The sequence below is a fragment of the Rhinolophus sinicus genome, chromosome 16, assembly GCF_057876585.1.
Source record: "Rhinolophus sinicus isolate RSI-liver-muscle chromosome 16, RSI-T2T, whole genome shotgun sequence".
Taxonomy (NCBI): domain Eukaryota; kingdom Metazoa; phylum Chordata; class Mammalia; order Chiroptera; family Rhinolophidae; genus Rhinolophus; species Rhinolophus sinicus.
This window is the reverse complement of record NC_142516.1, coordinates 188,299,085-188,324,459: the sequence shown is the minus strand read 5'-3', so window position 1 is coordinate 188,324,459 and position 25,375 is coordinate 188,299,085. Positions and strand designations below refer to the sequence as shown.

At 37.1% G+C, this 25,375-nt stretch overlaps 1 protein-coding gene across 1 annotated transcript in view; it reads right to left on the bottom strand.

Moving 5' to 3' along the window:
• Nucleotides 1–5,022: 5,022 nt before the first annotated feature.
• Nucleotides 5,023–25,375, bottom strand: part of COG6 (component of oligomeric golgi complex 6) — a 54,443-nt gene continuing 34,090 nt past the window's right edge. The window contains exons 15-19 of the mRNA XM_019756975.3: nt 25,031–25,198; nt 22,539–22,646; nt 21,416–21,469; nt 18,095–18,174; nt 5,023–6,065 (exon numbers count right to left, since the gene is read on the bottom strand). Of these exons, the coding sequence (XP_019612534.3) occupies nt 5,918–6,065; nt 18,095–18,174; nt 21,416–21,469; nt 22,539–22,646; nt 25,031–25,198 (558 nt within the window). The 3' untranslated portion in view covers nt 5,023–5,917. The remainder of the gene's footprint in view (nt 6,066–18,094; nt 18,175–21,415; nt 21,470–22,538; nt 22,647–25,030; nt 25,199–25,375) is intronic.

Genomic DNA, 25,375 nt, shown 5'->3' with positions numbered 1-25,375 from the left:
CTCTTCTCTTTCTATGTTTTTATAAAGTTAGGTTCATTTATTTCTTTAATGTAGGCTATAAAGTTGCCTCTGACCACTGTTTTAGTTGCATCCTATAAGAATTGGTATGCTGCCTGACACCAAACTGTAATTCATCTCAAAGTTTTCTCTAATTTATTTTGTGATTTCTTCTTTGACCCACTGGCATACTGAAACATGTTGAAACATGTGTTATTTCGTTTCCACATATTTATTCATTCTCAAGTTTCCCTTTTGTTACTGGCTCTAATTTCATGTCACTGTAGTTAGAAAATACACTTAGTATAATTTTAATCTTTTTAAATTGAGACTTGTATTGTGGCCTCACATGGTCTATCTTGGAGAATGCAGCATGCGCACTTGAGAGAAATACACACTCTGCTCTTGTTGGGTGGAGTGTGCTATGGATGTCTACCAACGCTAGCTGGTGTATGATGCTGCCCAAGTCTTTTATTTCCTTGCTATTCTTTATGTTGATTGATTCAAGTTACTGTCTAATAGCCTTTCATTTCAGACCCAAAAACTCCCTCTAACATTCTTTTAAGGCAGGTCTAATACCTGGAAATGTCTTAATTTCTCCTACATTTTCACAGGCAGTTTTGCTAGATATAGAATTCTAAGTTAACAGTTTTCTTCTTTCGACACTGTGGATATATCATCCAATGCCTCCTGGCCTCTATGGTTTCTGATAAAAAATCAGGTGTTAATCTTATTGAGGGTCACTTATACATGATGGTGACCTCTCGCTGTTTTCAGGATTCCCTCTTTGTCTTTGGCTTTTGATAGTTTATGATGTGTATCAGTGTGTATCTCTTTGAGTTTATCCTACGTGAAGTTTGGTGAACTTCTTGAAGGTGTATATTGTTTTTAAATCAAATTTGGAAAGTTTCCTGCCAATATTTCTTCAAATAGTCTTTTGGCCCCTCTCTTCCTTTCTTTTCCGAGACACCCACTGTCTGTACATAGTTAATATCCCACAAGTCTCTGAGGATCTCTTCATTTTCTTTCATTCTTTTTTCTGTTCCTCAGACAGGATAATCTCAATGACCTAGCTTCAAGTTTGCTGATTCTTTTTCCTGCCTGCACACATCTGTTGTTGATCTCCTATAGCGAACTTTAAAACTTTCGGTTATAATTTTCACCTTTCTTTTTATAAAATTACTTTATAATTTTTATAATTATACATTTATAAGTTTTGTAATTCCTATCTCTTCATTGATATTCTCTACTTGGTGAGACATTGTTCTCATCCACTCCTTTGTTTCTTCAGACAAGGTTTCCTTCAGTCCTTGAACATATTTAAAATAGCTGATTTAATCTTTGTTTAGTAAGTCCAATATCTGTGCTTCCTCATGAAGCTTCTATTGACTTTTTCTTTTTTTCTGTGTATTGGCCGTACTTTGTTTCTTTCAGCGCCTTGTCAACTTTTTCCTTGAAAAGTGGGCATTTTGAATATTATGTGCCCTTTCTGCTGGAAAATCAGATTCCCCCACCTCATCCGTCAGAGTTTGTTATTGCTGCTTTTGTAGGTGTTGTTTTAGTGACTTTTCTGAACTAATTAGGTTCAATTTATACTTGTGTGTGTCACCAAAGTTTGATCCATTAGCTTAGATGTCAGCTAATGATTAGAGATTTTCTTGAAAGTCTGTAGCCAAAAATCTTCTGGTCTTTGCTGAGGTATTCAGTGTGTGTTGGGGCAAGCTTTCAACCTTCAGCCAGGCAACTTCTAACTTTGCTTCAGCCTTTATTTACCTCCTGCTTGCAAAAGCCTCAATGTCAGCCAGAGGTGACAGCTTAGGGTCTCTCTGCTTTTTCTTGAGTATGCATACAATCCTATACCTGTGCATAGCTTTCTAGATTCCCAGTAATGTGTCAGAGTTTTTCAAAGCCCTTAAGGCTATCTTATTTCTAACCTTTCTTTCCAAGCTTTTTGGTTAGTCTATTGTTTGTCCCAATGGTTATGCGTTGCTTACACAGCAGAGAAATGACCTTCTCTGGACTCACCCCTAACCACCAGGTAGAGCCTTTAGCATCAGGTAAGTATTTCAAATGGGCCTTCCAAGGAGCCATGAGACAGATCAAATATGGAAAAATCTTTGCAAAAAAAAAAAAAAAAGTCCATTCTGCTTTCTCCAGTATCAGGAATGCAGGGTGTTATTTTCAAGGCTACTGCTGGGTTTGGGAGCAAGGTACAGAGCTGGTGTAAGTTAAAATACCACAAAGTATGCTGGTCTTACCAAGACTCAGTTTTTTTGTTTTTAAACAAGCATAACTCAACCGCTGTGAGTTTTCAGTCTGTTTCTAGAGTTGTGAAAATGTTGGTTTGGAGATTTTTTGGGGAACGAATTTTATTGTTGCTTTTGTTGAGGCAGAATTTTGGAATTTCTTAATCCAGCATTTTGGCCGCTGTCCCCATCCTGTCACACAATTTTACATCTTAAATAGCTAATTAATGCAACCCCGTCATTATGATCATCTCAGAATGAAACACGTACGGCCGTGTTTTAAAGCTTTTCTGTGCCCTTAGTCTCTTCGACATCAAGCACACACATCCAGCTGTTACAAAGGATATTTTTCCTGTTACCTGTATGCACAGGCACCCTATCAAACTGCATTATGTTTACTCACAATACACGTAACTATCTCTGTGCAAGACAAGGAATTCCTCGGTGACAGATAACCCTGGTGCTTACCATAGAGCCTGGCCCCTACTGGATATTTAATAAATGTGTTTAATAAGAATAATTTAAAAAAATAGCTAACCCATATTGAGTGCTAACTTTACCCCAGGCCCTGTGATAAGCAAAATTTTATGAATTTTTAAAATCATGAAATATGCACACACGAGTTCATTTAACATATGTAAACTTCAGAGACTAATAAAATGAACACTCACATATCAACAATCCAGTGTAAAAGTAGAACATTATTAGTAACTTCAACAGATCCTACGTTTCTCTCCCAAGAGACAATACTGAATTCTGTGTTAATCATTTCCTATATTTTCCTAACAGCTTTACAACATGTATATTCATGAATAATGTGTAATTTTAATTTCTATTTAAAACTTCTCTAAATGGAATTATACTATATTATTCTGTGATTTTCCTTTTTGGTCAACATTATGTATTTGGAAATCATCCTTTTTCACTACCATATAATATTCCATTATACAGATATCTCTAAAGACAACTGAGCTAACTGCAGTCAGGAATGGCTAGGCTATGTTGAGGTAATAAACAACCAAGCCTTAAGGGGAGGAAAAAAGAGATACCAGGATCAAGCTCTAGAGTATGCCAACTTCTAGAAGTTACATAGCAGCAAGAAAAAAGCCAGAGAAGAAGGTCAAAGGGGGTTTGGCCAGTGAAATGGAAGGAAAACAAGTAGAAAGTGGAGTCACAGAAGCTTGGAAATGATAGTCTTTCAGACAGAAGTGTGTAGAATACAGTTGAGAGTTCAACAGGGTAAGAATAGAGAAGAATCCATTTGATTTGACAACATGCAACACTATGGAAATCTCATCAGGGTTCGTATTGGTGTAGTGGTAAGAGGTTGAAGCCATAATGGGGTACTTTAAAGACATAATGGCAGTAGAAGATAGCATGTGTAAACAACAACGACAAGCAGAGAAACGCAGTTGTTAGGATCTGGGAGGTTGAGAGTTTTAAAAAATATTACCAACACTAGAACATAGTATATGCTGTTGGGAATAACCCTATAGAGAACTCACAAGTTGTTGATGAAGCAAAATGAAGAGATAATTCCGAAAGAAAAGTCTCTGAGAAGGTGAGAGAATGGAATCCAGAGTACAAAGGAAGGAAACAGCCCATCACAGGTTGAGGGACAGTCTCCGATACAAAAGGAAGAGACATGGAGAAGATGAGTGTAACATTTGAGGAAAATGAGGGAGATTAATCTAACAGCTTGTATTTTCTCACTGAATTATGAAGGTTAGTAACTAAGGGTGGGGGTGGAAAAGTCATCTTCAAAGTGGGGAAGTAAGTTTACCAAGAGACAGAGTAAAACTACACAACTATATCGAGAACCATGAGTGTCTTCAGTTGTGCTGTCGTGGCTGCCTCGATGTCCTGAATCATTTTGACTTCGGGGAAGAGCCAGAAGTCACATGGTGCCAGATCCAGTAAATAAGGTGGATGACACACCATAATGTTTTTATGTGACAGAAATTGCTGTACCAGAAGCAATTTGTGACACGGAGTGTTCTCATGATGGAGGATAAAGTAAAGACACTCATGAAAGAGGACTTTCAGAGCTGCTTCAGAAAGTGGCAAGAACCATGGGATAAGTGTGTTCCAAGCAAGGGGGAGTATTTTGAGGGGGATTAATGGCAGTGTGTCTTTTACTGTAATAAATTCTTTTCATTTAAACATTCACCGTATTTTTTTTATCACACCTCATACATTGTATTTCCTTTTCTATTAGTACATTTTCTAAAATCACTTTGATGAGATGTATAGAAATACTGCAATGATCACTGCTCTAGAAATAGTTTTTTATTTGAGAAAACTACGTAAAAAGTCAAATATACTTTTTTCCTAGAAAACAAAGGAATTCACTAATAGTCAGGTAGCAGTGTTTCTTCACCATAGAAATAAATTATATAAAATGTAAGCTCTTGATTTATATTACATTTTATTTTCTTCTTTTATATATCACACAAACTCATTGGAGGAAAAAGACTAAAAATACAGATTTATACCAAAAGAGATGATATATAATCTTCTGATACCAAAAGAGTCCCTACTTTTTTAATATAGATAGTTATAAATTTCAGATAGATGAATAGGCCATGTTCTGTAAATACTAATTTATTATATAAATATTAATTTCATCTTACTAGTTTTCAAAATATCTCAACCTAGTCAATTTTTCCCATATGCCTGTTTTCTCATTTATAATTTAGGGACTTACCTCTTTTTACGGATTTATTAGAAATTAAGAGAGTTTACTAATTGTCCTCAAAAGCTGACAAACAAAGCAAAGTCACATGAAACACGCTGAGATTTATTTTTTAAAAAACAAAAACAAAAAAACACAGTGATTTTGAATATTACTTACAGGTAAAATTCTACAGTCAGAACTCAAATCATTCTGTGAGAGGACACCATGGAGAAGACAACAATTAGTGTCGATTAGCAATTGCTACTCTGGCCTTTTTCTTCCAATGTTAGAGTAGATCATTATTTCTTCGGTTTGAAGATCAGAGAAAATGTGTACTTGGTTGCATTTAGAGTCCACCTTGTATAAAAATATCTATTTTGAAACACTAGGCTTACAAGCAGCACAGGCTGCCTACAACCTAAAACCCATTCGAAGTGCTCAACTTCACCTTGAATTCAGTCCAGGGCACACAGAGTGGAATCCACCCTGTTTAAATTATTTCTCTCCCCCTTTTTGCTGAGTGTGTATTTCTGCTCCTCAGCTTAAGTACACCTAGTCACATTAATAACTAACGAGAAAAAAATTGAATCTTTAGATAAAGAGACATTAGGTCATCTCCTCCTACTAAATCTTAAATTGAATTTTTTATGTACAGTTAATTTAAAACTAACGTTGCAACAAATCCCCAAACCTCCTGTACGACTTTTCCCCCAAACACTAATATTTCAGAATAGGGGGGGAACTGTGAGTTGGAGAGGCAGCTAGCAGAGAATAGGGCATCTCCACATAGAGAGAACAGAGCAACGCTCACTCAGGTCAACTTACGTCCCTTCCACGTTACTGTGACCAAAGCAAAGCAATTACTGGTACTTACAATTTTATGATGCAAAGAAACTGTAACCATCACATTTCAAAGTAAAGATTAACAAACTACAAACCAAGAAAACCGTCAGCGTTTGGGGGATGGAATGTTTTGCTAACACATGTGATAACATCCTCAGGAGAGAAGCGTCTGCACTTGCTGAGGCGATCGGTGTAGGATACTCTCTGGGTCTTTGTACCCATTGACCGGATTCATCACGGCGGCATGCACTTCATCATAGGCCCTGCAGACCAGTTCTGTAGACTGCTTAATGATCTGCTCTCTAGTGACAGACAAAATGTGAAAACACAATCTGAAAACACTGAGAACTGTAAGAAAGCTTTGTATTTGGCCCAATGCCTCCCATTTTCATTAATTATCAGATACTGTTTAAAAATCATTGTGCTGCTACACAAGTCACTTATCTTGGTTTTGGGATAAAACATTTTTAATATATATTAATGATTAAATCTTCCCCATGAGTATGTAGGCTGCCCGAGGGCAGCGACTGTTTTGTTCATTGGTGTATCTTTAGGGCTAGAACAGTGCCTGATGACTAAACACAAAACAGAAACCATGAGCCACTATCAATATACTGATTTTGCAAACACAGATGATAACACATTAAAGAAAGAGGCCTACAATTATTCAAATTACTAATACTCCAAATCTCAGAATAACTTATAATAAACTGCTTTTTCACCTATACAGACACACCTCGTTTTATATGGTGCAGTTCTTACAAATCGAAGGGAAGGCCCTCCACCAGAAAAAGGATTCCGACTCGCTTTCCCGTGGAGTCAGGAACAGAACCCGCAGTAGCTCCGAGGTCTGCTGGAAGCGCTTAAGCTGACAACCACATCTGCTACATTTCTCATCTCTTTACTCTCAGGCTGAAACAATGGGGCACTTCCCTACAGCAAGTCACAGCGTTTTCACAAATACGCATTTCTATATAAGCACATAAAAGGAGAACAGAAATAGGTTTCGGCGAACTGAAGCTAGTATTTTAAAAAATATATGTGGCCAGAAAAAACAGCACTGGGTCCATTAAATCCAGCTCTCCCCATATTTTCATGACATTTACTTCTTGTCATCCCCAGGGACTTCTGTTTATATATTACTACACTTAGCGATGAAAACACTAACCTTTTTTTTACAATAACTAAATTTAAATTTAAAATGTGTCTTTCAAGCTTTACTCCCGAAACTACTTTTCTTGCTGTTTCCTACTTCTGTCAATGTCATACCATTTTTCATCACCTCAGTTCAGACCCTAATGAACTCCTGTCTGTAGGATACAAAAAAAACCCCAAAACTCTGATCTGGTCTTTCCCCTTCCAGCATCTTCCACATTCAATCTATCACAAGCACTGCTCGTCTTTCTAAAACATACTGTTTATCGTGGTTCTTCTTATCCGAGGCCTCCCTTTAAGGAGCCTTAATGGCTTCTTCTCATTTCAGAGAAGTCAAACTTCTTACTCAAAATCCTTTAAAAACCCTTCTATGTATCGCTGCTTCTGCAGTTCAGAACAACTCCTGAATGTGCTCTGTGCCCTGTTCCTGCTGACCTCACTTCCTTTGCTCTCGTTTCTCCACTGGCCTAGAATGCCCCCCTCCTCCCCTCCTTTAAATGCCCTTAATTCTCAGTAAAAAATGTACTCTCTCATCCAGAAAGTCTTCAGAGCTAGAAATAATTACTCTGTTTTTGGAATGTCAATGACTACAAGAAGACATCTGTAAGACTCTTGGTGACTTGAAACAACCTGACATTTCCCAAAACTTGCTAATGCTTCCAAAACGAGAGTTGATAGGCTGAGTGAATTCTCTGAGCAGAGTGGAGAAATGCTACAGGTGAGACGACCTTTTCTCTTGAAGGGATAGGGGTGGAAACTGCTTTGGAAATCTACTTAACCAAATGAGGCTTCGAGGTATTTTCTGACCTATCGATTGGTGGTTATTCCTATAACGGATTGAGCCTATTAACAATGAGTGTATCAAACTGAGGCAAAAATTATTTTCTAGAAATGAAATAGCTGAAAAACACTATATGTGCATTGGTATTTTTAAAGTGTGTTAAATCTAATATACATTTGATACCCATTGTGCAAGTCAAATAATGGATTTCAGATACAGCATTTAGTCCTTTATCTAAGGCAGTAAGACAGATTTCAGGGTGTGTATAAAGCACTCATTATTTACATCTCATACTCCAAAATCTCTACTCAATCTAAACATAGTGTATATTTATACATATCGTGTTTCCCTGAAAATAAGACCTAACCAGAAAATAAGCCCTAGCATGATTTTTCAGGATGACATCCCCTGAACATAAGCCCTAATGCATCTTTTGGAGCAAAAATTAACATAAGACCCGGTCTTATTTCAGGGGAAACAAGGTATACCTAACAAATACACAGAAACAAGGTTATTTCTTCTGCTTCAAGTTTAAATCAAAATAAGGTACAATAGCATAAAATACAATTTTTAAAAATCTAGAGTAACTGGTGAATGTAGAATGAATTATTGAAAATTTTGAAGTAATGAATTTTAAATTTTATTTTCAACAGCAAATGATGAAAAATTTGAGGTTTACTTAAGTTTAGTTGTCACTCAGGGCACAAACCTATTTGCAGGCTAACCTGGCTTACAAATGTCTGTAACTCATCATGCAGCCGAAAAAGCATTATAAATTTGCAATGGAGGAAAACTAAAAGCAAGCAATATTGCTAAGACACAATGAAGTAAAATCAAGCCAATAAAACCAAGGAAGACTGTATAACTTTCAATGCCGGTGTGCGGTGGCAGAGGCTTTCTTACTCCGCTTCGGAGTTCAGGAAGCCACCAGGACAGGGAGGGGAATGAAACATGAACGTGGCTGTGCTGAAGAAGATGAGAGACACGAAAGCTCACGGAGCAGAAGGCCTCCGCATGGCAGGACGGGAGAAGGGGCGGGAGGAACCATTCCCGCTGGCCCGTCCTCTGCTCGAGCCCACAGGACGGAAATGCAGTGGAAGGGGGACTCTCCAAAGTGAACCTGTGAGGCCCAAGAACTGGGACTGACAGCGATTCCACTTCCCGGACAAATGAGGGCCTCATGGGTCACTACCAAAGCCAGGGTCAGGTCCCTGCACTCAGCTCATTCACTGAATTTCTGACGGTGGAGATAAAGGGGACAGTGGAGGTCACTACTGGCAGAAAGCGTGGACTCTAGCTCAAGCCCTACCACTTACTGCTGCCTAGAAGCAGTAATTTAACCTTTCCAGGGCTCCTTTCACCATTGTAAATCAAACAATCGAACTGCATAGTCTTTACAAGGTGCATCCAGCTTTTAAATTATACCATTCCATTTAGAGTGAAAAGCATTTTAATGAACTGCAATTAAAAAATCTGTGTTCCTATCTATTTATACACATACTTGTACATACACACACACATTATTTGGGGGAACTGGCTTCTCCAAATGATTTATAAGCATACAGTGATTTGTATATGAATGGGTGGTGTTTCTGAAGTACTAAAACAGTTTTATTTTCTTGCCATTTACTATCCCCTTCTTTTTACTTATAGTGATAATTATTTTATAAGTTCATCCTTTATCTTAAAAGGTATCTGCATGTATCTGTATACCTATCTATCTATCTGTCTGTCTGGCTGGCTGCTGTCTGCCTCGTGTCTCGTGGCCCAAATTATTCACTAACATCTATTTGAAATCCAGAGTTTCAAATAATGAAAAGTCTTTATAGTAACAAATTCAGTGTTCAAGATGGAAAACTTTCAGGTACTCTGTAACTAAATATGAAATGACCAACAAATCATCTCAGTCATGTGCTTCTGAAAACTTGGACTGTCCTGCGCTGATCACCTCACTACAAGTGGAGAAAAGCAGTAATGTTTCCAGTCGTGTACGCTGGATACTGGTTCTAGCATGGGCACTGACCTCAGGTTTCACTGCATTTTGATCAAGCCCACAGCTGATGGAGGGAGAGTCCTTTTAGAACTGTTTCTGTAGGTTGAAAGTCTTAAGTCTTGCTTTTCACGTGATTAACAGAGAATGGAAAGAGGCCAGTTGCAAGGGAAGAACTTTCATTTGAATGTAAACTATGATCATCTATAAAGTTAGACCATTAACTTTCTTGGTCTCTTTACTACGTACCATGAAATTCTCACAGGTAGTCATTTATTAAGTGGTGCACTACTGACCTTTGGACAGCCTTTTAGCGCAAGTACACCTTTCAAAAATTAAAAATAAAACCATACAAATAAAGAATGAAACAATATCAAAAACTAAATGTGTTAATGAGAAAATTATAAGATGGTAAAGCTGGTTCACAGAACATTTTGAGGGACTGGTCATTTACAGGCATTTGAAAAGGAAGCTTAGAACAAAATAGATTAGATACAAAAATGGGTCAATGTCCCATGAAGCAAGAAAAACCATGAACCGTAAGACAAAAAGCCATGAGACCTTTAGTCAACAGTAAATAGTCAAACAATGTCCATTTCCCTCAATAGTTAAAGAGTTCTGATGGGCCTGTTAACAATGCGTATGTGACAGATAACCCTTCTGTGAGGTAGGTGGCCGCAGCATGACACTGAAAAGACATGCTGTTCTTCCAGGCCCTACCTGCCGTATTTCCAAATTTTGGAAAGTCTTTCTTATATTCAGAGAGTAGTTTGCGATACCAGTGTATCATACACCAAAGATAATAATCATGTAGTTAATCTACCACTAGAAAAAGAATTAGAAGAGTTGAGCTTGTTATACGATTTTACAGAAGGGCAACATTTTTCAGTTACTCGTGTATCAGAATACCAGACATTAAGCTATTCAATTTGTCCAGTTATGTCACAATGCCTTAAAAATCTAATATCATAAATTTAAAAGGTACTAATAAGGATTAATACAACTCAATGAAGGTATCATTCTCATGTTAAAATGTGCATTGAAATTAAGTGCATTTTAAATATTTAAAGCACTGAGTGGCGATAAGAAATGAACTGCTGACTTCCAGAATCAGTGAGCCTGTCATTATCAGAACTTTAGGACTCTGGTTGCCGTAACAACACAATACAACTTTCATCATTATAATGAACTCACCATTTCTAAAAATAACTTACGTCAACATTAGGGTTCTATGATCATGAAAATGGAGCTTTAGTACAGCAGCACAGTTAAGAGTGCACTCGAATGTGCCATAGGAGAAAAGAAGGTGTTAACAGTTTAAGCCTGGAAACTAAGAAAAAAAGATAATATACTTATGAAAAATAGATTGGTTAAAGAATGTACATTTTTATTTCTCTTTACCACAATATAAAGATTAAAGATGTTACAATGGGTCAAGTCAATGTTTCATCCTGGACCAGCTTTCTGTCACTCACAGTAAAACCAAAGCATATTTTACATGAGAACGGGGTCACGTATCTCACACAAGTGTTACCTACCACATATGCCTAACATTTTAGAGCTTCTTTTAAAAATAACAAAATAATATAATCTCAACAAAGAAAGAGTGAATGAAAATACAGTATAGGCCAGTGTCAAAGAGAATAGGTTCCGGAATCAAACATACTGGATGCAGATCTTGACTCTACTTCTTACTAATTTTTTGACTTTGGATCAATTATTTAACCTTTCTAAGCAATGTCCTCTTCTATAAAATGGAGATCCTAACTTATAGACTCACTGGGAAGATTAGATGATGTAATCCATTAAAGGATCAATCACTCTGCTTGAGGAGTTCAGAGTAGACGGATGGGGGTTGGTGTGGCGCTGATGGAGGGGCAGGGGCAGAAAGAGAATAGTTCAAAGGCTAATGACTAGTGGTGACTGTGGAGATGGTCAAGGTGACCCGTGTCCTCTCACATACTTCTGTCTGGATAACTATTTAATAAAGTGGTTCCATGGGAAGTTTGACTGGAGTTATGCTGAATTCACAAACTATTACAATATGTAACCAGTTAGAAAATACCATGGTACTAGGTTGGAGCACTGAAAATCTACAGCAAACAATTAATGATAAAACATCAGAAACCTTTTCATTAAAGTTCAAAATAAGATATGCACACTCACCATTACGTCTACTATTTACTTGGGAGCTCATACCCCACAGAATGAATTTAGTCACAGATATTGAAAAAAAATTAATAAAACTCATTAATGTTTGATGTCTGTACCAAAAACAAGTGATGAAGTACCAGTAGTAAAATAAAGTGTAGTTGTCCAAATTCAAAATTAACATACAAAATTTAGTACCAGCCGTATCTAATTAGAACATGTAATAGGAAATAAAAGAGCGTATCATATTAGCCACAGAATTTTTTTCAAGGAATAAACCCAGTAATATTAACGTATATGGAAAATTATATGAAGAACTTTTATTGGAAATACTGGGAGATCTGAATAAACAGGCATACCTTGTTTGTAGATGGGCATATTCACTAGTGGCTTTATTTCCTTTTTGTTCATTCTTACATTAGCTTGAATGTTTTCTATGCACTTGAAAGAACGTCCGTTTCTGGAGTTGTGTGTGGTGCTCTATGTCTTTCTACGGGGCTGAACGGATTGGCAGCATTGCTCCGTTCGTCTACACCACACTAGTTTTCTGTCTACCTTCTCTACCCATTACTGAGGGAAGAGTGCTGAAATATCTGTAACGTCAATGTATCTGTTCCTTCTCAATTCTATGAAGCTATACTGCACGTTCTTTGAAGTTCTGCTGTTAGATGTACATATTTACTATTATATCTGCTTAATGAATTGATCTTACTGTTACTGTGAAATGTTCCATCTTTATCTTTGACATTACTGTCTCTGCTGTAGTCTAATTTTTCTGCTCCTATAGCTACTTTGGCTTTATTATGATTAGTATCCGCATGGTATGTCCTCTACCATCCTTTCATTTTTAAACTACCTGTGTCTTTATATTCCAAGTGGATTTTTTATAGATAACACGGTTGGCCATGCTTTTTCAACCACTCTAACTAGCTCTGACTTTTAATTCGAGTATGTATAGTTACTTACAAGGCTGAATTTAAGTCTACTATCCTGTTTTATATTTTCTCATCTGTTTTTCCCCTCCTTTTTTGCCTTTTGATATAATTGTTTTTTAACATTCTACTTTATCTATTGGCATTTTAGATATAATTTGTTTCTTTTAGTGCCTCCTGTAAGGTTTATAATCTACCTTAAAACTATATTATATACTTCATGGATAATTTAACTACCTTACAACATCACAATAGTGTATTTCTCCCTCCCTCTTAGTCCATACTTTGTGTTTTATTGTCATAAACTTTATTTCTCTGTTAAAAATTGAACAGTTCACCATTTGTATTTTTTGTTTGAAACAGTCCATTATCTTTTATATTCAGCATCTCCTGTGCTTGTCTGCCCTCTGTATGGATCTGAACTTCCTTTGTCATGTCTAGCAGTGCAGTACATTGGTGACAAATCCTCCCCACTTTTATCTCAAAATGTGTTTATTTTGCTTTCAGTTTGAAAGATACTTTTGATGACTACATAATAAAAGCTGACACTGTTTTATCGTTCAGCTTTTTAAAGGTGATATTCTATTATCTTCTGGTTTGCACTGTTTTTAACAAGAAGTCAGTAGTACACTTATCATTGTTCCCCACAACTAATCTCTGGTTTTTCCCTTTGGCTGCTTTTCACATTTTTTCCCTTTATCATTGGTTTTCAATAATTTGATTATGGTGTGCTTCAATATGGTTTTTTCTGTTGAAGTTTATTTACCTTCTTGGGTCTGTGCGTTTATATTTTCCATCACATTTGGGAAAAAATATTTTACTTCAAGTTTTTTCAGCCTTAATCTCACTGTAACACCCCAGTTATACACCTAACTTAGGTTTCCTAATATTATCTTGCAATTCACTAAGACTCTCTTCATCTTTATTCCAGACTTTTTTTTCTACCTGAGTTTCAGTTTGGATGGTTTCCATACTCCCTTCAAGTTGACTGATCTTTCCCTCTTGGGTGTCCAATTGGTGGTTAAGCCCATCCAGTAAATTTTCAGCAATACATTCAAAAGATCATACACCATGATCAAGTGGGATTTACTCCTGGGATGCAAGGTTGGTTCAATATCCACAAATTAATTAATGCAATACACCACATAACCAAAATGAAGGGTAAAAATGATATGATCATATGAATAGATACAGAAAAAGCATTTGACAATACCCAACATCCATTTATGATAAAAACTCTCAGCAAAGTGAGGATAAAGGGAACATACCTCAACATAATAAAGGCCATATACAACAAGCCCACAGCTAACATCACACTCAATGGTGAAAGGTTAAAAGCATTTTCTTTAAGATCAGGAAAAAGACAAGGATACCCACTTCCCCCACTTTTATTCAACATAGTATTGGAAGTCCTTGCCACAGAAATCAGATAAGAAAAACAAATAAAAGGTATTCAAATTGGAAAGGAAAAAGTAAAACCGTCATTATATGTGGATGACGTGATATTATAGAGAACCCCAAACATTACACCAAAAAACTATTAGAACTGATTAATGAATTCAGGAAAGTAGGACAAAAAATTAATATTCAGAAATTGGCTGCATTTCTATATACAAACAACAAACTATCAGAAAGAAAAATAAAGAAAATAATCCCATTTACAATTGCACCAAAAACACCCCCCCAAAAAACTAGGAATAAATTTAACCAAGAAGGTAAAAGACCTGTACTTGGAAAACTATAAGATAACTAAGAAAAAAACTGAAGAAGATACAAATAAATGGAAGGATATACTGTGCTCATAGAAAAGAAGAATCAACACTGTTAAATGTCCATACTACCCAAAGTAATCTACAGATTCAATGCAATCAAAATACCAATGGCATTTTCGCCAGAACTAGAACAAATAGTCCTAAAACTAGTATGGAGCCACAAAAGACCCTGAATAGCCAAAGCAATCTTGAGAAAGAGGAGCAAGGTTGAAGGTATCATGCTACCTGTTATCAAGCTATACTACAAGGTTATCATAATAAAGCAACATGGTGCTGGCATAAAAACAGACACATAGATCAACAGAACAGAAGAGATAACCCAGAAATAAATCCACACTTACACGATTATATGATCAATTAATATATGACAAATGAGGCAAGAATATACAATGGGATAAAGAAGTCTCTTCAATAAATGGTGCTGGGAAAATTGGACAGACACATGCAAAAGAATGAAACTGGATCAATTTCTTACACCATATACAATAATAAACTCAAAATAAATTGAAGACTTAAATGTAAGGCCTAAAACCATTAAATTCCTAGAAGAAAACATAGGCAGTAAGCGCTTTGATATCGCTCTTAGTAACATATTTTTGAATATGTCTCCTCGGGGAAGGGAAACAAAAGATAAAATAAACAGGACTACATCAAACTAAAGAGGTTTTGCACAGTGAAGGAAACTATCAACAAAACAAAAAGACCACCTACTGAATGGGAAAAAATATTTGCCAACAATACATCAGTTATGGGGTTAATACCCAAAATATATAAGGAACTCATACAACCTAACACCAAAAAAACAAGCAATCCAATTAAAAATGAGCAGAGGACCTGAATAAACATTTCTCCAAAGAAGACATACAGATGGCCAACAGACATATGAAAAGATGCTCAATATCACTGGTCATCAGGGAAATACAAATAAAAACCACAATGAGATACCACCTCATCCCAGTCAAAATGTCTATCATCAATAAATCAACAAACAAGTGCTGGCGAGGACGTGGAGAAAAGGGGTCCCTCGTGCACTGTTGGTGGGATTGCAGACTGGTGCAGCCACTACAAAAAATAGTATGAGGTTCCTCAAAAAAATTAAAAATAGAACTACCTTATGACCCCAGCAATTCCACTCCTGGACATTTATGCAAAGAAACCCAATGCTAATTCGAAAAGACACATGCGCCTTTTTGCTCACTGCAGCAGTATTTACAATAGCCAACATATGGAAGCAACCTAAGTGTCCACTGAGAGATGACTGGAAAAGGAGATGTGATGCATGTATACAATGGGATATTACTCAGGCATAAAAAAGAATGAAATCTTATTATTTGTAACATGGAGAGTATTATGCTCAGTGAAATAAGTCAGACAGAGAAAGACAAATACCACATGATTTCATTTATATGTGGAATCTAAAGAACAAAATAAATAAATAAAACACTCATAGATACAGAGAGCAAACTGATGGTCACCAGATGGGAAGGGGGTTGAGGGGATGCGTGAAAAAGGTGAAGGGATTAAGAAGGAAAAATTGGCAGTTATCAAAATTGTCACGGGGATGTAAAGTACAGTACAGAAAATATAGACAATAATATGGTAATAACTATGTGTGGTGCCAGGTGGGGACTAGATTTACTGGGGTGATCACTTCCTAAGGTACATAAATGTCTAACCACTATGTTGAGCAATGAAACTAGTATAATATTGTGTCAACTGTAACTGAACAATACACTTAAAAAACGAAAACAAAAAACGGGACTCCTGAGCCTAAGGATATGTACTTTTAAATTTTTGATATGCTTGTATTTTGCCAAACTGCTGTCTGAAAAGACTGTACTAATTTACACTCTGCCCAACATAGTATGAAAATTCCCATTTTCCCAGACCCTGTCTGTTAGCATATGACAGCGAACATTTAACTTCAGAAATCTGAAAGGCAGAAATTCTCACTGCTGTTTTAATTGGTATTTTTTTTATTATTATATTCTTATATATTTACCATTTGCTTTTCTTTTGTGAATTGCTGAAACATAAGGGGGGCTGTTTTTCTACTGTTTTGTGCTGATTTGTGAGGTCTCATTCTATATTGAGGATAATATATTAAGGATCTTTGTTACATAATCTGCAAATATTCTCCCACATTATTGTCTGTATTTTAACTTAGTGTATGTTGTCTTTTTCTGTAAAAAACTTCAAAGTGTTATATAGCCAAATTTGTCCATCTCTTCCTTACAGCATCTGGGCTACACGCCATCCCTTAAAACACATTAAAATTTCCCCTCAATTATTACATTATGAGAAGAGTAATGGCATGTTTTATATTTAGTGATGCTCCAAACAACTCCACATTCAAACACTATGCCTTCAAGTGTGGTTAAATCTAAAATAGTTAAATATATTTGGTTAAAAATTAAATAATTTAAGAAAAACTATTTGAGACTTAGCAAAGTGGAGTTTCTTTTATAATCTCTCAAGTCTTTAGAATTCTGGTTGTGTAGATAGTATGAGATCTTTTAGAATAATAAAACAAATATAAAACAATATGAAAGTCATTTACTCTAACCATACCTAATATGTGAATTCCCTAACTCTGTCTAAGAGAAAAATGGTCCACCCGACATTTAGCCAATTCTAACCAGTATCAAATTCTTCTGCATGTTGAGCCAAAATCTGCCTCCTGGCCCTGTTTATTTCTATAGGCCTTCCCTCTGCAACGACAGAAAACTAGTGTACCACCTCTGTGCCAGCACACCCTTTCAGACATCCGAAGTATTTTCTTCAAGTCTGACAGTTTGTTCCTTACTGTACTTTTTAATGTAAATATTTGTTTGTGAGTCTAATTGACCCATCACATTATAATCTCCATGAAGACAATGCAAATGTCTTTTAAATCTCAATTTCTAGTGACTATTACAGAGAAAGCATTTAATACATAGATGGCTGAATGGAAAGGAAAAAAAATGAATAGCTGTTAACTAATGTCCTCCTTGTAGACAATTTTGTCAATATTTTTCTTAAAATCAAGAGACTCAGATAATATGATCTGTTTCTTCTAATTATAATATTGGAATGTTTTAATGTACACAGTTCTTTGTCCCGACCGCGTTCCTGGTAAATATGAGACACTGACTTATTTTATAACACAGCTCCAGGAATTGACTGGGTCCAAACCCGTCTCTCACGTGGCTCATTGCATTGCACAGTGAGTACGTGACTGCTATTCTGTGACATGTTTCATGTCATTCCAACATGCTTGCTCATGTACGGGAATTTGGTATTATGGCCAAACGGCTCCAATTATACTCATGTTCATTAGAAGAATCACTCACTAAATAGAGATTCGGGGGCTAGCTATACACAAGGAGTAAGTATGAACAGGATACGGTCAGGTCTCTTAGAGGTGCTGAGGCAGGAAGAAAGGGTGAGCACTACAGATCTTCAATGGGAAACCTGCTATTCTTGAAAATGAATTTTTTTCAAAGAAATATACTTGGTATTTAAAAATACATGACTCTTTACGAACTAATTGGGACCAAAATGTACTTACTTCACTGTGGTACTCAGAAGGAAGTTCAGCTGTGGCATTAACAGGTTGTCTGGGGCTGACAGATAACGATCAAACTGAACCTAAATGAAACAGAGAAATGTAAAATAAAGTGCATAAATTTGCTAACAGACATCTCAAATATAAGCATATCTCCTAGGGGCTGAATCTTAGGCAAGATCCCATATTCCAAATAACAAGTTCTTTGTGATCCAAATGAATGATTTCTTACACATTCTAACTACACTCCCTAACAGTGTCAACTTTTTTAAGTAGTCAGTATCACAATACTTACTTTTAAAATTCCGAATCTAAACCATTCATCTAAGCCATTCTCCTTCACCAAGCTTCTGAGTAATAATATTAACAAGAAGTCATCAAAGTTCAAGTCTACCTTACTTTCTTAAATCCACTGTATTTGTTCATTATTCATTCATCTATTCCCTCAACTACTACTTATCAAGCAGCTACTATTAGAAAGGTACTGATATTGGTAATATCAGGTAACGTACACATAATGGTGAACAAAAGAGGACACTCCCTGGCATCACAGAGCTTATGACCTACTAAGGAGGCAGTAAACAAATAATAGCATAAACAAACATATATTTACAAACTGTGTTAAATTCCATGAAGGAAAAAACCAAGGTGCTATAAAGCATGAATCCGGAGGATGGACCGAGTCTGAGTGTTTGGCAAAAGCATCTCTGCAGAAAGGACAGTTGGAGTGAGACATGAAGGCTAAGTACTAGGTACTAGGTGACGAGTGTGCAGTGGGGCTGCAGGGAGTGGGCCAGCATGGATGAAGGCTTGAGGGGAGAGAGAATGGCTCACAGCTAATGTAGAACTTGTACGGTTTTGAAGGTTTGTAATTCTTGCTGTACAGGCACTAGGGGACCATTAAGGTAGGGGAATAATCTGCCTGACATTTTAAGCTCAATCTGGCTGCAGCAAGAATGCAATGGAAGGCTGTCATGGTAACTACAAGGACACCCAATAGGGAGCTACCGCAGCGTTTCAGGCCACAAGGGCAGTAAAGGCGGAGCGAGGAGGAGATATTTGAGAGAACAGGAGAGTAGAATCATCAAAATGTGCTTAGCGACAGGTAAAGGGAGTGGCTCCCGTATTCTGGATCTGTGCACCGTGTCGCCCTGAAAATAAGACCGAGCCGGACAATCAGCTCTAATGCGTCTTTAGGAGCGAAAATTAATAGAAGACCTGGTGTTATATTTTATTATATTGTATTATAAATACTGGGTATTATATTATTCCTGGTATTATATTATATTAATTATATTATATTATATTTTATGTTATAAAGACCCGGTCTTATACTCCACTAAAATAAGACCAGGTCTTATATTAATTTTTGCTTCAAAAGATGCATTAGAGCTGATTGTCCAGCTAGGTCTTATTTTCAGGGAAACACAGTAATTTAATTCACACATTATCACAATTCACAACTGTATTTTTCAGACATTTATTTAGTTGTGTAATAGCAGCATCCCTTACTAGAGCATGTTTACTTTCATCCCAATTCTTAGTACGATGCCTAGAAAACAGCAGATACGTGGCTCGCAACTGTTGAAATAATAAATGGATAGATGCTCTTATCACTGTGAGTTACGAACACATGGCAGGACCTGGGGTTGGGGGTGGGGAAGAGCTACAGAGTTCTGTTTCGCTGAATTGACGTGCCTCGGAAGCATCCAAGAGGCAACAGACAGTTATATATAAAATGATGGATCACATACAAAACTCAATCAAAATTTTGTTTCTTTAGAGAGAAATAAGACTGTCAAGTTAATTGTTTTTAAAGTTTAAGACAAGTAAGAATTTGTGTAAGGAGTTCAAATATATTTTGTGGGTTTATATTGTGGACTGTATATGTATCGGGTGGAAGGAGAAACAGAGGGAGGAGACACATTTATTGAGTACTAACTAAGGTTACTGATCTTAGTGTAGACATAATGTCTTCATTTTGGGAGCTAAATGCCTTAAAAGAGAATTACTGGGTAGTATGATGACTGTGTGTCCGACTTTCTAAGAATTTACCTCTGTTAATAAATCTAAAATGTATTCTTTTCACTTATTTTTTATTTGAATTTTTTAGAATCAAACCTTTCCATTCTAAGTTTCTGCTGTTATGTTTGACACATAGAAGTTATGACTGTCACTTCTATACATGCTGTCTTATCATGACATTCCTTATTTATCCTGTTTAGTGCTTTTAAAATCTACCTAGTCTGATTGTAATACTGCCAGCCACGCGTTCTTTGCATTTGTCAGGGATCTTGGGCTTGTCCCTTTTACTTTCAGTTAAGTTTAGCTCTGGAAGGTGACAGAAAGGGAAGCCCTGACATTGAGAGAGTCATCTAAGAGAACTATTATTACAGTCAAACCACTGTGGCTGTGAGTGTATGTGATTATTTAAACACCAGGCTAGAGTACAGTAGTTAGGAGCAAAGTACGGGGTTGAATGGGGTTGTTAGAAAGATTAAACAGTTAACCCGAGAACCGCTCAGCGCGCTCAATGAATGTGAACGGCGGTTACTATTCATTGCTGCAATTATTATTACTGGTGTTTTTACTATAAGGCTTCCTAAGGGGACTGTTCCTATGACAGCTAATGGAGTGGCATCCAACTGACGAGACACACACATGCGAAGTACATACGTAAGACATAGAAACAAGCTACAAACGGGTGCACATGCAAAAATGGGTGTGCAAGCAAGGTCTTCCCTTGAAAAGAGTGACGATGAGCAGGTTCAGGTGAGCCTGACACTCAAGAGTAACGTGTTATTTTAAGACTCGAATCCAATCCCAGGCATCATCCCAGGGAGAAGTCAAGCACTGTATGCCAGGGATGACGAACAGTAGGTAGGAAGTCTGGGACGATCTACAGCCCATGTCTTCGTGTCTGTCAGCCCTGTTTCTCCATTAGGTCACCGAAAATGAAGACAGCCTACGCAGGAATGATGAAACTACCAGGGCATGGTGGAATAGTACTACAGTGTATGTCTCGGTCAGACCACCTAACTTACAGTAACACATGTGCAATCATAATTACTGGACCCGATGTGAATACAGCACAAGAGATAAAAATGTCACACGATGTCAGAGGGCAAATGGATGGGGGGAGGGGGGTTGACACAGTGTGAGGGATATAAATGATAAATGTCTAAAATTACTTTGTTTTGTGCACCTGAAACTAATTTTAAAAAAGCGAGAGACAAAAATGTCACCCAGGACAAAATGATCATACAGGAAAAAGAACAACGTTCCACACATAATCTAAATTGAAATGCTTTGTTATGTACTTACCATTGCAGCCTTCAGTGCCACAGAATCTAGGTTGGGCAGATTAGCTAAAGAACCCTGAAAAACAAACAGAAAAAGGCAAAACCAAGAGGTTAAAAATGTGCCATGCGTTTCAGTTCATCTATGAAATACGGCTATTAGTGGACTGCCCAAATTTGGAAATGTAGCTTATTTCCAAAGAACTCAAGTGTCAGCCCTTCAGCCTCATTTCGAGCTGTTCATTTTTGTATAAGACACATGAAGGCGCTATACTACTGGACAGGTTGGCAACGCGTAAGTATGTCTACAATGTAAGTACCAGTGTATTTCAGATTTACTGTTAAGCAAGAAAAAAGAAGGCAATGAAGTGCTCAGAAAATGGCAGTGAGACATGGAGGCTTAAGGGTTAAACTCTGACATTTTTAGATAGTATTAAAAGACAAAACACTTCCTCCTGGTAGAAATGTGTTACTACTTTATCAAAACAAAAACTGGAGAACTTGTGATTTTTGAGAGTTTCATTTAAGAGTTCCTGAGTTATATTCATGTTAATACCATTCAAAAGAGTTCTTCGCTTTTTAAAGAAAGATTTTTTCCATGGTTTTCTAGGGTACCCACCAATCCCTTATCTATTTCTACTGGAGTTCTATAACTTATCAAGATCATACGTTGTCTCCAGACATATTTACCTTTCCCAAGTAACAGACCATGATCTGCTAAATTAAAAAGGGTATGACTGCTATTTATAGAGTAATGTATGTATGCATTCAATCAACTGATAGTGCTACAGGGCTCAAAAGCTCTCCAGGATGAATATCCTTTCTACATAATACTAGGTTTGATCTATTTTCATTACTTTTAACCCAAACCGTCTGTAGTAACAAGGATGCTTCATATTTTGGGGGCACTGTGCTATACCCCAGGTAATCATCTAAGAACTATGTAAGTATCATCTCACTCACTGTTAGACCCACCCTGTGATACACATATTACCCTCAATCTACAGACGGGGACACAGAGAGGTTAAGTCCCTTTCGCAGTGAAAAACAGTTACGAGGTGGCAGAGCCAAGATTCAAACCAGAGCGTAGCTCTAACCACTCTCTAAACTGGTTGTATTTCTCTAGTTGGGAACATCCACGTGCTTACCTGCTCAGGTTTATGTTGCTGTACAGTGTTATAGATATAACTCAAGCCTGCTCTAGTTAAAACATAAGAAGCTTGCTCATTTATAAGTGTGTCCAAGTGTGCTTCGACCTAAAATAAAACACAGCAGAAAGAAAATATTTTAAGAGAGGAATAAGGCTGATAAGAGCAGAAGTAGATTGTCTGGCATCTTGCTTTCTCCTCATGGGGTTTTCCTTACCGTGGCTATGAGGCCCGACCCCAGGGCACAGGCTGCTTCCTTTCCCTAAAGTCCTTCCACAAAAGGGAGAAAAGGTCTGACTTTCAAAGATGAGAACCAAAGAGGATTCCAGGATCAGCCACTGGTCAAAAATCTGAGTTGCTTCTCAGCTCTTTTAAAAGCTACACAAACACCACCACTAACAACAACAGTGTGAAACCGAACACGTAGGACCACTTCTGGGAAGTCAGCCTGAGGGCCCTGCCCTCCTCCCTCCCTCACACTCCCAACTTGCTGGGCTGACTCGGCCAATCGAACCTGCCGCCTGGAACGGCCTGAAGTAAAGGCCGCTGGGGCTGAGGCTAAGTGCTCCTGAGGAGAAAGCAGGTCTGAGACAACCAGGGGAGAGTGGAGGACCAGCAGAAGGCTGGCCAGATTTCAGGTTCAGGAACTAAGAAGACCCGACTAGCGGGAATGAGGTGTCCAAGGAACGCCAGTAGCTGAGCCCCTCCCCCTAAACAACTTACACCTGATTTAAAACAGGTAACGTGGTTCTAAGAGGAAACCCATCCGAATAATCAGAACAGGTGTCTTTTCCTGAGGTAACACTATTGGAAAACATAGAATACTTTATTTTTAAATGAATGCCTAGGACAGTACAATTCAAGTCCTGACTTACTGGAAATCAAAGAAAACCATGACGTGCAAATGTAAACATTTAATGGAAGAATTACTAATAAGGACTAAATTAGCATCTGAAAAGAAATGGAAGAAAAGTAGGACAAATAAACATCAGAGAAACAGAGTAAAGTGAAGAGATTTAAAAAGAAATTAGAAGATAGATTCAGGACATAAAGCCAACTAAGGACAGGAGCTTCAGACTATAAAAAGTAACAGAGGGAGAAGGAATAATTAATTAAAGAAAACAGAAAACTTTACTGAGCAAAAGAAAGGGCTGAATCTTCCGACTGAAATGGCTCTGAAAAGTCCAAGGCGGAAACAATGGCAAAAGAGACATACCAAAACATATCCTGAGGAACTATCTGAATGCAAAGGAAAATCCTTAGAAGATTCCAGGCAACAGAATAGGTTGCCACAAACAAAAGAGAATCAGACTAGCCTGTACTTCTTATTTGAAACACTAGAAGAACCTTAGTAAGAGTGGAAGAAAATTAATAGGATTGATAGCAAAGGTCTGAAAATCAAGGCCCTTTTACTCAACGTGGTGACCTGTTACTGTGGGCCTAACACCCCCTGCCTTCCAGCGCCCACATCCTGTACAGTCCTCCCTGTGTACTGACGACAGGCGGGTCCACACGAGCAGCACTGGCCAACAGCCTATCGGCAAGCGTGACCAAGTGCAGACGTAACAAGCACTTATGGGGGCCCTGTTCTCTTGAAATACAAAAAATGTCTATGGAATATTTAAGAAACACTGGTAATTGGTGATAAAACAGATTGACGAACACCTGACATATCTGATATCTTAGATTTAGATTTAGACAAATGGCAGAATCTGGAGTTGAATTAGTGATACATACAGTAAGAAAATAATTTTATTCTATAAAAAACTAAGTCATGCAAAAAAGAAAACTTAATTATACCTCATTATATTTCTTTTAAAAATATAATTTAGAAAGTATCACAAACTGAGATGTATCAAACTCATTCCTCAGAAAATCCCAAAACTTTACAAATGAATTTTGACTATAGCCCCTGCCAAATTGTTTACATACTTGTGATAACAGAACATTCAGAGTTTTGTTTGTTTTTTAATTACATCTATCAAAAATCACTATGTCAAAATCAGATCCCAAGCATCTGGTAAATTTATAAAAGGCTTTGTTTTAGTCATTTTGCGACCTCTTAAGTGATATTATTTGGTTTAAGGACTAGAGTGATTGGTATAACAAGTTGTAATGTTTTGCCTTACACTGGTTTACACATAGTTTAAAGTATCTGTCCTCTGTAACACCTTCTGCACTAGTTACACGGCTTGAAAAATACAGCACATTATCCACAATTCAGAAACTGAAATCTGCATACAGAATAATTAAGATTAATCAGAAAAGCTTAATTGTACCATCACATGCCAGTCTGAATACAATGTCTTATTCATTATATATTCTCACTTCTCAAAACAAAACTGAAATACTGAATGTGTGTGTGTACACGTGTGGCCTCCCAGCCAACTTAACAAGGGATTGATAGGAATTAGGTCATAATGCCAGTAACTGAGATCATATATAGAAAAGGGTTCCATCACAATGAGCAGTCATTTTACAGCAATATTAACCTGAAACTGTAGCATTTCCAGACGTCTATCAGTAAATTCAAACAGAGCTAAAGTTGTCTTCATCATATGTAGGGAATTGACCATGAAAGTGGCCATGTCAGCTGTGCCTAAATTGCTGGCTGATACAGTACACATCTGGAGGAGAGGATCCAAGACACATGATAAAACCTATAAATGAAAAATCAAATTAAATTTTTTCTGTATTTCCCAATCAGTGATACAGGACTGGGTTAATGGCACTTCAGAATGAACGCCAAACTAATCAGAAGGGGATTAACTTACAGAAGTACATACGAAAATGCTTAAATGGTATAACAATCCTAACAGTTTTTAAAATGAGCATCA